Genomic DNA, 15416 nt, shown 5'->3' with positions numbered 1-15416 from the left:
GTTTATTAGTACTGATTGCTCTTAGGATTACTTGCTTATTTTATTTTTATCTGTAAAACTTTTAAACATCTTGTAGAAGGCTTGTCAAAATATTGCATAGGGCAGTGCTTTACTCACTAAAAAAGAAGCAAAAAAGCTAAAATTATGTATTGTTCTGATTTTATGTTTATAACCAATTTGTCAAAATCATGTAGGTATCTAAGTGTTAGTGGCTCCCGCCTGTCATCCCAGCTACTCAAGAGGCTGAGATCTGAGGACCGAGGTTAAAGCGGGTGGGAGCAGGGAAGCCCTGAGACTCTTATCTCCAATGACCCAGCCAAAACACAAACAAAAAGGAAGTGAAGGTGTAGAGTTGTAGTCTTGAGCGAGAAGTTCTGGAACAGTACCCAGACTTTGAGTTCAAGTCCTAGTTAGGGCACCAAAAAAAGAATAAAATCCATCTAGACAAGGACTTTTGCAGTGTTGACAAATCAGACTGTAGAACTGTATCCAAAGTCAACTTCTGGAACTCTTGATATTCCAGTTGCGTGTTCTCCGGGACAGACAGGAGTTTATAGAATGAGACCATTTTAAAAAGGGTTCAGAAATTGCTGCGCTCGCATACAGCAGAGTTCTAAGGGAAATGTTTCCTGGTCCTTTTCGTTGTCTGTTTGCCTGCTCTTCATCACAAAGATTTTTAATCCAACAGAGAGCTCTAAACCTATTAAAAGTTTTTTTTTTAAGAGCTAGATTGATTGCATTAGCCTGGAAAACACCGGATTCTTTACCCCTCTGTAATTACTTAAAGCAGGAGGCTGTCAGCTGGGAAATTCTGTTGACGTTTGAAATGCCTGCAGTGCCAGAGTCATTTAAAGCGGCATGTGGCCACGCCCTGGCCCTGTGCCAGAGCCGGGCTTGTGTGTCTCCACGCCAGTGCTGGTGCCTGCGACAGCTGGACATGGAAAACATCTGGCCCTTCTTACTGCCACCGCTAACATCCTACGCAGTGTGTGAAAACGGGGAGCCTCTTCCTGACACAGACGGGTGCAGGCAAGCGTGTGGGGGGGATCTCACTTTAACTAGCAACTAAACATACGACACACTCTTCCTCTTGACTTCCTCTTGGATTAAAAAATAAAGAGGGCTAAGGGACAGCACCCAGGCCTGTGAGTTCAAGCCCCAGGACCCCAAACAAAAATAACCTCTTGGCGTCTGCATTCTATGCAAAATTCAGGGAGACCAGAGGGAAGGCAGTGACAAGATCCAGACCTACCGAAAGTACAGTGGGGCCAGGTGGTGGTGGCTCACGCCTGTAATCCCAGCTGCTCAGGAGGCGGAGGCAGGAGGATGGAGGATCATGGTTCAAAGCCAGGCTGGGCAATAAAGTCAGTGAGGCTTCTGTCTCCAGTTAATCACCAAAAAGCTGGAAGTGGAAGTGTGTCTCAGAGCAATAGAGGAAGCACCAAGCTCAGGGGCAGCACCTCGGCCCTGAGCTCAAGCCATACAAGTGACCAAAAAGACACATGGTGAGCATCTTTAACATTAAGTGTGTGTGTAAGAGTGTGTGTGCTCACACTTGTACCAGGGTTTGAACTCACGGCCTTGCCCTCTTGCTTGGTTTTTTTTCACTCAAGGCTGGGATTCTGCCTCTTGGACCACAGCTCTACTTTTGGCTTTTTGCTGGAGGTAAAAGCCTCACAAACTCTCTTGCCAGGGCTGGCTTTTACCAGGATTCTCACATCTCAGCCACCTAATTAGCCAGGGTTACAGGTATGAACCTGGGCATTTGGCAGGTTTAAAAATTCTTTAATGACCATCTAATGTGAAGAAAGCCAAATGCCTTGCCCTGTTCCGGTGGCTCACACCTGCACTCCTAGCTGCTCAGGAGGCCGACGTGGAAGGATGGCAGGAAAGTCCATGAGGCTCTTATGTCCAATGAACCACCAGAAAAACAGACGTGGCGCTGTGGCTCAAGTGGTAGAGCGCCAGCCTTGAGCAAAAGAAACTCAGGGGCAGCGCCAGGCCCTGAGTTCAAGGCCCATGAGTGGCACCAAAAAAAGCCACACAGCAGCAGCTTCATTCTAATTGATGGATGGTAGATTGCGTCCACCTTCTAGGAACTTTACTGTTATGGCCCCTTGGCTTCCATTCCTGTGGGCGTGAGTGGCTATAAACTGTGTCATGCTTTTGAGATTTATGGCACTGTTGGTATTGCCCTGTAAATTTTAATGGCATCCTTCCCATAGTCCAATGCGACTGATAAAATTTATTGAGCCCTAAAGCTGTAATTTGTTAATGAGCTTTCTCTCCAGCCTGCTTTGCAGCACGGAAGCCCGTTCTATCCCTGGGACTTTTTCTGGCCAGTTTTATAAGACTTGCACACACAGGTTTAGTGAGAAAAGATTCGGTGCACACTATGGGCTGTAGAAAAACGCCACCTGGCTCTAGAAGCAGAAGAACTGATTCACACAGTTGACATTTATTTCTTTCAGAAAAATATGAATCGTCGTTGAAAAAAAAACAAAAACAAAAAAAGGGAAGGGGAAAAAAAAGTCAGGCACCAGTGCCTCACGCCTATAATCCCAGCTACAAAGGAGGCTGACATGGGAAGCTCACGCTTCAAAGCCAGCCTGGACAGGAAAATCTGTGAGATTCTTACCTGCAGTTAACTACAAAAGTCAGAAGTGGAGCCGTGGCTCAGGTCGTCAGGTGCGCTAGCCTTGAGTGAAAAAGCTAAGTGACAGCATCCTGGCCCCGAGTTCAAGGCCCAGCACCGGTACAAACAGAGAGACACCTAGCGAGGTGCATGTTTAGATCAGCAGTGGCAGAAACAGTCTGGAGTTCTTTGTAAATCGCATTTCTGTGGCAAAGCACAACCATGGAGAAATCTGCGACTCAGTTTATCAATTTCTCTTAAATCCTTTGGCAAAAATGGCTTCTGTTTCTCGAAACATTGCTGCAGCAGAACAAACACAAAGCTCTCTGGTGTCAGGACCTATGTGTTCACTTTTGAAAGGTTTATTTTCCCATATGTAGGGAGTTGGCATAGCTGCTTCTCTTAATGTTAAGAAAGCTTAGTTTTATTGTCATGTTTGAAGAGAACCAGGGTGCGTATGATTAGCCTCCAAAATCGGTAACCTGGATTTTTTTTTTCCAGTCCTGGGGTCTCCACTCAGAGCTGGCGCTGTCCTTGAGCTTTTTGCTTAAGGCCAGCACTCTACCACTCCAGCCACAGCGCCACTTCTGGCTTTTTTTGTCTATGGTGCTGGGAAATCGAACCCAGGGCTTCATGCATGCCAGGTGAGCACTCTACCACTGAGCCACCTGCCCAGCCTGGTAACCTGGATTTTTTTTAAGTGCATGTGTGTGCATTGCTCTATGTATGTATGCATGTGTGTGCATTGCTCTGTGTGTGTGCATGTGTGTGCATTGTTCTGTGTGTGTGCATGTGTGTGCATTGCTCTGTGTGTGTGCATGTGTGTGCATTGCTCTCTGTGTGTGTGCATGTGTGTGCATTGCTGTGTGTGTATGCATGTGTGTGCATTGCTCTCTGTGTGCATGTGTGTGCATTGCTGTGTGTGTATGCATGTGTTTGCATTGCTCTCTGTGTGTATGCATGTGTGTGCATTGCTCTGTGTGTGTGCATGTGTGTGCATTGCTCTGTGTGTGTGTATGTGTGTGCATTGCTCTGTGTGTGCATGTGTGTGCATTGCTCTGTGTGTGCATTGCTCTGTGTGTGTGTGCATTGCTCTGTGTGTATGCATGTGTGTGCATTGCTCTGTGTGTATGCATGTGTGTGCATTGCTCTGTGTGTATGGATGTGTGTGCATTGCTCTGTGTGTGTATGCATGTGTGTGCATTGCTCTGTGTGTGTGCATGTGTGTGCATTGCTCTGTGTGTGTGCATTGGCTCTGTGTGTGCATTGCTCTGTGTGTATGCATGTGTGTGCATTGCTCTGTGTGTGTGTGCATGTGTGTGCATTGCTGTGTGTGCATGTGTGTGCATTGCTCTGTGTGTGTGTGCATGTGTGTGCATTGGCTCTGTGTGTGTGCATGTGTGTGCATTGCTCTGTGTGTGTGTGCATGTGTGTGCATTGCTATGTGTGTGTGTGCATGTGTGTGCATTGCTCTGTGTGTGTGCATGTGTGTGCATTGCTCTGTGTGTGTGCATGTGTGTGCATTGCTGTGTGCATGTGTGTGCATTGCTCTGTGTGCATGTGTGTGCATTGCTCTGTGTGTGTGCGTGTGTGTGCATTGCTGTGTGTGCATGTGTGTGCATTGCTCTGTGTGTGTGTGCATTGCTCTGTGTGTGTGCATTGCTCTGTGTGTGCATGTGTGTGCATTGCTCTGTGTGTGTGTGCATGTGTGTGCATTGCTCTGTGTGTGTGTGCATTGCTCTGTGTGTGTGCATGTGTGTGCATTGCTGTGTGTGTGCATGTGTGTGCATTGCTATGTGTGTGCATTGCTCTGTGTGCGTGTGTGTGCATTGTTCTGTGTGTATGCATGTGTGTGCATTGCTCTGTGTGTGTGCATGTGTGTGCATTGCTGTGTGTGCATGTGTGTGCATTGCTCTGTGTGTGTGCATGTGTGTGCATTGCTATGTGTGTGTGCATGTGTGTGCATTGCTCTGTGTGTGTGCATGTGTGTGCATGTGTGTTCATTGCTGTGTGTGCATGTGTGTGCATTGCTGTGTGTGTGCATGTGTGTGCATTGCTCTGTGTGCATTGCTCTGTGTGTGTATGCATGTGTGTGCATTGCTCTGTGTGTGTATGCATGTGTGTGCATTGGCTCTGTATGCATGTGTGTGCATGTGTGTGCATTGCTGTGTGTGCATTGCTCTGTGTGTGTATGCATGTGTGTGCATTGCTCTGTGTGTGTGTGCATTGCTCTGTGTGTGCATGTGTGTGCATTGCTCTGTGTGTGTGTGCATTGCTATGTGTATTCATTGCTCTGTGTGTGTGCATTGCTATGTGTGTGCATTGCTCTGTGTGCATGTGTGTGCATTGGCTCTGTGTGTATGCATGTGTGTGCATTGCTGTGTGTGCATGTGTGTGCATTGCTGTGTGTGTATGCATGTGTGTGCATTGCTCTGTGTGTGTGTGTGCATTGCTCTGTGTGTGTGCATGTGTGTGCATTGCTGTGTGTGTGTATGCATGTGTGTGCATGTGTGTGCATTGCTGTGTGTGTGCATTGCTCTGTGTGCATGTGTGTGCATTGGCTCTGTGTGTATGCATGTGTGTGCATTGCTCTGTGTGTGCATGTGTGTGCATTGCTGTGTGTGTGTATGCATGTGTGTGCATTGCTCTGTGTGTGTGTGCATTGCTCTGTGTGTGTGCATGTGTGTGCATTGCTGTGTGTGTGTATGCATGTGTGTGCATGTGTGTGCATTGCTGTGTGTATGCATGTGTGTGCATTGCTGTGTGTGTGCATGTGTGTGCATTGCTGTGTGTGTGCATTGCTCTGTGTGTGCATTGCTCTGTGTGTATGCATGTGTGTGCATTGCTCTGTGTGTGTGCATTGCTCTGTGTGTGTGCATGTGTGTGCATTGCTATGTGTGTGCATTGCTCTGTGTGTATGCATGTGTGTGCATTGCTCTGTGTGCGTGTGTGCATTGGCTCTGTATGCATGTGTGTGCATTGCTCTGTGTGTATATGCATGTGTGTGCATTGCTCTGTGTGTGTGCATGTGTGTGCATTGCTCTGTGTGTATATGCATGTGTGTGCATTGGCTCTGTGTGTATGCATGTGTGTGCATTGCTCTGTGTGCGTGTGTGCATTGTCTCTGTGTGTGTGCATGTGTGTGCATTGCTCTGTGTGTATATGCATGTGTGTGCATTGCTCTGTGTGTGTGTGCATTGCTATGTGTGTATGCATGTGTGTGTGTGCGTGCACACATGCATGCAAGTACCGGGGCTTGAACTCAGAGCCTTGCACTTTCACTCAAGGCTGATGCTCTGACACTTGAGCCACACCTCCACATCAGGCTTTACATTGGCTAGTTAGAAATAAAGAGTCTCGCAGACTTTCTTGGCAAGCTGGCTTTGAACCTCCATCCTCAGATCTCAGCCACTTGGGTAACAGGGATTAAAGGTGTGAGCCATTGGTCCCTAGGTTTACTTCATTTCTTAAGGGTCTTTACTTTGGAGAGGGTCTCTGTGGGCTGATTGTTTGGAGAACCTGTAGCAGTTCAGATAATCAGGAATACAGTGTTTGATGCTGGATGATTGCAGACACTTGAATGGCATCCTTGGTAACTCGGTTAATTTAGTATGTACTTTGTTTACGCGTTCCTCACCCTTGTGAACTAAGGAAGGAGCCCTTGATTTCTAGTTCAAATGACATTTAAGAAAGCAGAGTCGCCATACTCTAATGGCTCATTCCTGTTATCCTAGCTACTGGAGATCATCTGAGAGCAGAAGGATCAAAGTTTGAGGCCACTCTAGGCAGAAGAGTTCAAAAGAGCTTTCCTTAGAAATAACCAGCAAAGGGCTGCGCAGGTGACTCAGTGGCAGAGTGCTCACCTAGCATGAATGAAGCCCTGGGTTCGATTCCTCAGCACCACATACATAGAAAAAGCCAGAAGTGGTCCTGTGGCTCAGGTGGTAGAGTGCTAGCCTTGAGCAAAGGAAGCTCAGGGACAGCACCCAGACCCTGAGTTCAAGCCCCAGGACTGGCAAAAAAGAAAGAGATAAAGAAAGGAAGAACTAGCAGAAACAGAGCTGAAGGTGTTGTGGCTCAAGTGGTAGACCACCAGCCTAGCAAGGGCAGGAAGGAGAGGAGGCAGGCAGGCAGGCCGGCAGACACACAGACAGATAGACGGACACACACACACACACACACACACACACACACACTCATATTTGCATAAGCACATTAGTGTTAAAAAAATAGTAAGTTCAAAGTCTAGATTGGTCTTAACAAAGACTCGTGAGACCATGCGATATGAATTTGAATAGCAGCCCAAGGCGATGTTATTTAAAGCGTAGAGCTCGTGTTAGCTAGCTCTACAAAAACATGCGTTTCCCTGATGACTGCACAACAGCCTAAACTTTTAATTAACTTTCATTTCATACAGAGTCATCCTAAGGAAATGAATTGCTAATTCTTGTCAGTGTTTTCACATTTTTAAGATTTTAGTCTTCATCATGAGTGTTTGCTACTTTTTAATTGCTCAGTGGCTTTTTGTATCAAATATATGTCCAGGCACCAGTGGCTCACGCCTGTCATCCTAGCTACTCAGGAAGCTGAGATCTGAGGATCGTGGTTCAGAGGCAGCCCTGGCAGGAAAGTCCATGAGACTCTTATCTCCAATTAAAAACCAGAAAACCAGAAGTGGCTGGTTCAAGTGGCTGTGGCTCAAGTGGTAGAGCACTTGCCGTGAGCTGAAGAGCTGAGGGACAGCCCCCAGGCCCAGAGGTAAAGCTCCATGACCAACAATATACATACATATATATATATATATATATATATATATATAGAGAGAGAGAGAGAGAGAGAGAGAGAGAGAGAGAGAGAGAGAGAGAGATGGATGTAAATCTGGCTCATTTGACCATATCTATACATTTGCACTGCATGTGTTTTTTTGGTGTGTATGTGCCAGTGCTGGGACTTGAACTTGGGGCTAGGGTGCTGTCTCTTAGCTTTTTTGCTCACAGCTGGTGCTCTACTTCTTGACTATACCTCCCATTCCAGCTTTTTGATGATTAACTAGAAATAAGAGTCTCACAGACTTTCCTGCCTGGGCTGGCTTTGAGCTAGGATCTTCAGCCCTCAGCCTCCTGCGTAGCTGGGATGTTGGGCGTGAGCCGCCGGTGCCCAGCTTCGCTGGTCCATTTATTTCCTAAGCTTAGGTAACTTCTGTTTGTCCCTGGGCTTTTTCACCCACGCTTTCTCACGTCTGCTCGAGCCACACCTCCCTGTCCAGTGTTGTGGTTTGGTTTGGTTTTGGGGCTGGTCCTGGTGCTGTCTCTGAGCTTCTCAAGGCTAGCGCTCTACCACTGAAGCCACTCTCAGCTTTTTTTCGAGCAGTTTATTAGAGATAAGAGTCTCATGAAGTTTCCTGCCCAGGCTGGCTTCACACCGTGATGCTCAGCTCTCAGCCTCCTGCGTAGCTGGGATGAGGGGCGTGAGCCACCTGTCCCTGGCTTTGAAGAGGTCGGCTTATGCGTGTGACGTGTTTGGCTCCCTGTGACCCCTCTCCTGTTCTCCCCTGTTCCCATCCCAACCGCAGACTCCTCCTTTGTAACGCTACAGCAAGAAACGGGACCCAATAACGTATTGTTTTTATACTTCTCACGTGAGATCTTCGTTCCAGTAAAATCACTTCCTAAGATTCCCTATGGCTCCACCTTCTATAAATAGTAAGAAAAGTGCATCTGCAAAGACAGAACAGAAAAATACCACTGATAGGTAGGTGTGTTTTTTTTCATGCTGATACTGATACCAATGATAATAATGCACACAAACCAGTTCTGGTGGCCCACACCTATAATCCCAGCTGCTCAAAAGGCTAAGATCTGAGGATCTTGGTTCGAAGCCAGGGCAGGCAGAAAAATTCTGTGATACTCTGACTTCCAGCTAATCATCAAAAAACTGGGACTGGGGGGTGGTCAGGTGGTAGAGCACCAGCTGTGAGAACAAACGCTAAGTGACAGCAAAATATCCAGAAGTGGAGGTGTGGCTCACATGGTTAGAGCCCTAGCCTTGGGCAAAAGAAAGCCGAGAACGAGCACTGGGCCCTGAGTTCAAGTCCCAGTGCCAGCGCGCGCACACATACACACACGCACACACACCACTTATTCTCTGGCAGTGTGTTACTGAACAAAAATTAATACACTCACGACTCAGAAAACTCAATGAAGTCAGTAGCTGCCAGACGGCCTTTGTCGGTGTCACAGTGCCCTTTGGAAGGCTGGTTCTAAATTCTCAGGGGAACACCCATCCTTTTGGCTCCCGGCTCCCGTGATGGCTGGCTTACCACCTGCGCCTTCAGTGTAGGACTTGTTTTCTTTGGAGGTTGAGTTTAGGGGCTGGGCCTGGAGCTTCGGGGTGGGGTGTCTAAAGGAGGGGGGGGCCTGTGAGGAGGTTGGAAGGGTGGTCTCTACAAAGGATCCCTGAATAACACCATGATTTCTATTGTTATGTACTTTTTGTTTCCTTCTTTTCTGCTGATATTGGGCTTGAACTCAGGCTCTGAGCCCTGTCCCTTAGCTTTTTTGATGGAAACAATCGTTCAGAGAGTCTTCCCAAAGGGATTTCTTTGTACCTTCCCTGGAGAAAATAATTTGCGTTCTTTTCCTTGGCCTGCACCCAGCCAGGTAGGCTGGCCTGTCCTAACTCATGTACAAAGTTATGATTGCAGTAAATACTGTTTCACAAGGACAGTTTTTAGTTTTTTGAAATAAGCCTGTTAATGCCATTCATCGCGAAACATCATGCCATGATAAGCCTTCAAAAACCAGCTGGCCACTCAGGGCTCACTCCTGTAGTCCTAGCTAGCTACTCGGGAGGCTGGGATAGGAGGATCACCGTTCAAAGCCAGTGAACCACTAAAAAGGGGAAGCTCAGTGCCAGGGCCAGCCTGAAGTAAAATGTCCAAGGGAGAGTACAGGCCCCGAGTTCAGCCACAGTCCTGGCACGCACACTCCTCGGTGCACACACACTAATCCACATTAAGGCTGCATCTCAATTAGATCAGCTTTTACTACAACCCGCAAGCATTAACATTACACCAAGTAATAAAAAAAAGTCCCCCAAACAATGGACAAACAAAATAAATCCTAGATTAGTTAGGGATATGCCCCCCAAAAAACTTGACATTTGTTTAAAATGTATGTGGAGAAGAATGGTGTAAGCTGATGGGGAGAAAGCCAACTGCGTTCACGTTTGTGCACCAAGAAACAAGCCCTTCAGAACTCCCGGCTTGGTCGTAAGGATGTAAAGCTTTCTGCCTGGCAGAAACCGAGATCATCTTTTTTTTTAACCCAGCATTGGGTAAAACAACAGATACAGGAAAGCACGGCTGTTAATGGCATCTCGTGTGTGAGCAGTGACTTCAGCTTAATAAGATTCACAAACCCAGGGAGGAGGGCGCGAGCTCAGCCGGGCAGGACGCGTTCGCTCCCGAGACACCGACAGCCGTCTTTAAACTTAACTGTGTAGCGGGGCCCTGGCTCCCGGCCACCCTCACTACTCCAGAGGGTGAGGTCTGGGGAGAGTCTGTGAGACTCTTCAGTCCACCAGGAAATGGGTGGAAGTGGTGACCTAAACGGTGGAGCACCAGCCCTGGGTGGAGAAGGGACAGTGCCCAGGCCCCGGGTTCAAATAACTAACCCATCAGTAAAAATGGAACCGTGTAACTCGAGAGGCTGGGTGGGTTGGGAAGGAGTGTGGTACTGGTGACGTATCTGTGACTTAACTTCAGCCGGTTTATTGAACTGAACCCAATATCAGACATAAAAACTGAGCCTGGCCTGAGTGGCTAATGCTGTAATCCCCACTTAGGAGGCCAGCCCAGACAGAAAAGCCTGTGAGACTCTTATCTACAATGAGCCAATGAGAAGCCAGAAGTGGCGCCGTGGCTCAGGTGGTAGAGCGCCAGCCTTGAGCTCAGGGGCAGCGCCCAGGCCCTGAGTTCCAGCCCCAGGCCTGCACCACAAAAATAAACAAAATCTCAGGAGGCTGAGATCCGAGGATCACAGTTCAAAGCCATCCCAGGCAGAAAAGTTCCAGCCACTCCTCTCCAGTTAAGCACCAGAAATAGAGCTGTGGCTCAAGCAGTAGAGCGCCAGCCTGAGCCACAAACAAAGCTCAGGAGCAGCGCCCAGGCTGAGTTCAGATCTCAGGACCAAGGGCATGAAAGTCACCTCTGCGTCGCCTTGTGTCTTTCAGCTGACTACAGGTCCGGCCTTCCCCCGCTGGCAGAGCCGGAGACATGACCTGAGCTCCTGATGCCCGCGCCCGGGGCCCCTGGGGATTGTTGCGTGCCATGGAGCTGAAGGTGTGGGTGGACGGAGTCCAGAGGACCGTCTGCGGGGTCACCGAAGCCACCACCTGCCAGGACGTGGTCATAGCCTTAGCACAGGCCATCGGTAGGTCCACGACTCGGTGCCTGCCCTCCCAGTGCAATTTCTAGGGCTTGAACTCAGGGCCTGGGTGCTGAGAGCTCTTTCGATCAAAGGCTGGCGCTCCACCACTTGAACCACAGCGCCACTTCTGGTTTTCTGTAAGTCTCATGGACTTTCCAGCCCAGGCTGGCTTTGAACTGTGATCCTCAGCTCTCAGCCTCTTGAGCAGCTGGGATTATAGGCACGAGCCAGTCTCACAATATTTTTACTTTATTTCTCTCACAAGAAATAATAGTTTGTTGGTTTGTTGGACTGTTTGCGTGCTGATACCCAGGCTTGAACTCAGGGCCTGAGTGGTGTTCCTGGGCTTTTTTTTTGCTCATGGTTGGCTCTCTATCATGAATCCGTATTTCCTCTTTTGTTATTGTGATTTGGGTTTTTTGTTTGCTTGCTTGCTTGCTTGTTTTTTGCCGGTCCTGGGGCTTGAACTCTGATCTTGAGCTCTGTCCCTGAGCTCCTCTTGCTCGAAGCTAGAGCTCTACCACTTGAGCCACAGCGCCATTTCCACTTTGTTCTGTGATTAATTGGAGATAAAGAGTCTCACTTGGACTTTCTTGATCAGACTTCTCTGATCCTTCAAGCTGCGTCCCTCAGATCCCAGCCTCCTGAGCAGCTGGGGTTACAGCCGCTGGGCCCTGCTATAGTATAGGTTCATGAAATTCTCATGGAAGTTTTTATGGCTGCAGGAGCAAAGCATCTGTTAGTATAAAACACGCATGGCTATAGGAAAGTTTATCGTTCATGTATAATATAGTATACATCAGATTATTACAGATAATCAACATAGTTTTTAATATGCCCCAAACATGAGCGCATGCTAGTGTCGAATGCCTAAGAGACTCAGAATCTCTGATTCTGCATAATACTCACTGGGTGCTGTCTCCCATCTATAATCCCAGATACTCAGGAGGCTGAGATCTGAGGGTCACAGTTCAAAGCAGCCTTAGTCTGTGAGACTCTGATCTCAAGTTAACCAACAAAGCAAAGCTAGAAGTGGAGGCATGGCTTGCCTGGAGTGTAAATGGATAATATGTAGGGCTGGGAAGGCGGCTCAGTGGTTGAGCGCTTGCCTTGCATGCATGAAGCCCTGGGTTCGATTCCTCAGCACCACATAAGCAAAAAGAAAAAAGCCAGAAGTGGCGCTATGGCTCAAGTGGTAGAGCGCCAGCCTTGAGCTGAGGGACAGTGCCCAGGCCCAGAGTTCAGGCCCCATGACCGGACCCCCCAAAAAAATGTATATAATAATATGTGTAATATATATAATATGATATATACAGTATAATTACGAGGTTGCGAGATACATTTTCTTTGTAATAATAATAACTAGGATCATTGCCCAGTGCCAGAGGCGCACCTCTATAAATCCTAGCCACTCAGAAGGCTGAGCTCTGAGGAACTGAGGTTTGAAGCCAGCCTGAGCACACAAGTCCACGAGACTCCCTATCTCCAGTTAACCAGCAAAAAACTAGAAATGGAGGCTTGGTTCATGGGGTAGAGTACCAGCTTTGAGCAGAAAACAGCCAGCCCACTGCACAAAGCCTTGAGTTCAAGTCCCAATACCGGCACAGAAACAATAAAAAGAGGGATTGGATGGAGTAGTGGCTCAGTTGGTAGAGTACCAGCCAATGGTTCAAAGTATCAGGTACTGAGTTCCAATCACAATCTTGGAACTAAAATAGATAGATGGATGCATGCATAGATAGATGACAGATAGATAGATAGATAGATAGATAGATAGATAGATAGTGGATAGGTGGATGGACGGGCAGACACACAACCTACAATTATCAAATGATACTTTGCCTTGGCTTAGTTCCTGCAAGTCCCATTTTGACAGTGTCATGTTTTTCTCAATCTAGGTCGAACTGGAAGATACACCCTCATAGAAAAATGGAGAGATACTGAAAGGCATCTTGCACCTCATGAAAACCCGATCATTTCTTTGAATAAATGGGGGCAGTATGCGAGCGACGTGCAGCTCATTCTGCGAAGAACGGGGCCGTCGCTCAGTGAGCGCCCCACTTCTGACAGCGTGGCCCGAATTCCAGAAAGAACTTTGTACAGGCAGAGTCTGCCCCCCTTAGCCAAACTGAGGCCCCCGGGAGACAAGGCGATCAAGAGGAGAGAGCCCAAGAGGAAATCTTTGACTTTCACCGGAGGGGCCAAAGGCTTAATGGACATCTTTGGGAAAGGGAAAGAAACTGAATTCAAACAAAAGGTGTTAAATAGTTGCAGAGCGACTGCCGATGAGCTGAAGAAGCTGATCCGCCTGCAGACGGAGCAACTCCAGTCCATCGAGAAGCAGCTGGAATCGAATGAACTCGAGATCCGATTTTGGGAACAAAAGTATCACTCAAACTTGGAAGAAGAGATCATCCGCCTGGAGCAAAAGATCAAACGGAACGCCGTGGAAATCGAGGAGGAAGAGTTTTGGGAAAATGAATTGCAGATTGAGCAAGAAAATGAAAAGCAGCTGAAAGATCAGCTTCAGGAAATAAGGCAGAAGATCACGGACTGCGAGAGCAAACTGAAAGACTATGTGGCCCAAATCCAGTCGATAGAAAACGGTCTTGAAGCGGAGAAACTGCAGCAGGAAGTTCAGAAGGCCCAAGTCAACGAAGAGGAGGTTAAAGGAAAGATCGGCAAGGTCCGGGGGGAGATTGACCTGCAGGGCCAGCAGAGCCAGCGGCTGGAGAACGGGATCAAGGCTGTGGAGCGGTCTCTGGGGCAAGTCACCAAGCGACTGCAGGTACCCACGGAGAGCGTCAGGACTGGGGCGCAGGCCTGCCGGCTCAGCTGCCCAGGCGGCCGAGGTGGGAGGGTGGTCCTGCGCAGCCAGCCTGCTCAGGAAAGTCCTTGGAACTCTCCGGTGAACCCGCAAAAAGCCAGTAGCGGAGTTGTGGCTCCAGTGGGGAGAGCCTGAGGCCCTGAGTTCGAGTCTTGGGACAGGCACACAGTTGTGTTTTCATTCTCAAAATGTCCTTCCCCGACCATTGCTTTGTTTTCAGGGCTTTCTGTCTAGGGAAAGAGTTAGCAGTGGGGCTGACGTCCTGGAATTCTGTGACCAGGCTTACCTGAGAAGAGCAGGAGAAAGGCTGACACACCTAGGCCTGGCTGGGCGATTCCTGCTCGGCAGGCTTTAGGTCTGGGCCTGGCTGGGCGATTCCTGCTCGGCAGGCGTTAGGTCTGGGCCTGGCTGGGCGATTCCTGCTCGGCAGGCCTTAGGTCTGGGCCTGGCTGGGCCATTCCTGCTCCGCAGGCCTTAGGTCTGGGCCTGGCTGGGCGATTCCTGCTCGGCAGGCCTTAGGTCTGGGCCTGGCTGGGCGATTCCTGCTCTGCAGGCCTTAGGTCTGGGCCTGGCTGGGCGATTCCTGCTCGGCAGGCCTTAGGTCTGGGCCTGGCTGGGCGATTCCTGCTCGGCAGGCCTTAGGTCTGGGCCTGGCTGGGCGATTCCTGCTCGGCAGGCCTTAGGTCTGGGCCTGGCTGGGCCATTCCTGCTCCGCAGGCCTTAGGTCTGGGCCTGGCTGGGCGATTCCTGCTCGGCAGGCGTTAGGTCTGGGCCTGGCTGGGCGATTCCTGCTCGGCAGGCCTTAGGTCTGGGCCTGGCTGGGCGATTCCTGCTCAGCAGGCCTTAGGTCTGGGCCTGGCTGGGCGATTCCTGCTCTGCAGGCCTTAGGTCTGGGCCTGGCACAGGCTGGCAGTGTGGGTCGCGGGTCTCTTCCCCTTCTCAAGGCAAAGATCCAAAGCCAGGCTCAGCACCAGGAGCCTGCTCACCAGGGAGGGCTGGCCTGGCCATTGCTCTGCTGTGGCCGGCCCAGCTCCAGCCAGAGATTTAGTCCCTTCCTCCTCTCCACAGTACCTCTCCTCCTCCTCTCCAGTCCTCCTCCTCCTCCTCCTCTCCACAGTCTCCCTCCCCCTCCTCTCCACAGTCCCCCTCCTCCTCCTCCTCTCCACAGTGCCCCTCTTCTTCCTCCTCCTCCTCTCCACAGTCCTCCTCCTCCTCCTCCTCTCCACAGTCCCCCTCCTCCTCCTCTCCACAGTCCCCCTCCTCCTCCTCCTCTCCACAGTCCCCCTCCCCCTCCTCCACAGTGCCCCTCCTCCTCCTCCTCTCCACAGTCCCCCTCCTCCTCCTCTCCACAGTCCTCCTCCTCCTCCTCTCCACAGTCCTCCTCCTCCTCCTCTCCACAGTCCTCCTCCTCCTCCTCTCCAGTCCTCCTCCTCCTCCTCTCCACAGTCCTCCTCCTCCTCCTCTCCAGTCCTCCTCCTCCTCCTCTCCACAGTCCCCCTCCTCCTCCTCCTCTCCAGTCCTCCTC

At 49.5% G+C, this 15416-nt stretch overlaps 1 protein-coding gene across 3 annotated transcripts in view; it reads left to right on the top strand.

The window, feature by feature from the left end:
- Positions 1 to 15416, top strand: part of Rassf8 (Ras association domain family member 8) — a 49278-nt gene that overhangs the window by 30829 nt on the left and 3033 nt on the right. For all 3 annotated transcript variants that reach the window (XM_042673440.1, XM_042673441.1, XM_042673442.1), the window contains 2 exons: positions 10868 to 11067; positions 12963 to 13852. In XM_042673440.1, the coding sequence (XP_042529374.1) occupies positions 10965 to 11067; positions 12963 to 13852 (993 nt within the window). In that variant the 5' untranslated portion in view covers positions 10868 to 10964. The remainder of the gene's footprint in view (positions 1 to 10867; positions 11068 to 12962; positions 13853 to 15416) is intronic.

The sequence above is a fragment of the Dipodomys spectabilis genome, unplaced genomic scaffold (assembly GCF_019054845.1).
Source record: "Dipodomys spectabilis isolate Male_0828 unplaced genomic scaffold, ASM1905484v1 ptg000836l, whole genome shotgun sequence".
Taxonomy (NCBI): domain Eukaryota; kingdom Metazoa; phylum Chordata; class Mammalia; order Rodentia; family Heteromyidae; genus Dipodomys; species Dipodomys spectabilis.
This window is presented reverse-complemented; position numbering and strand designations above follow the sequence as displayed.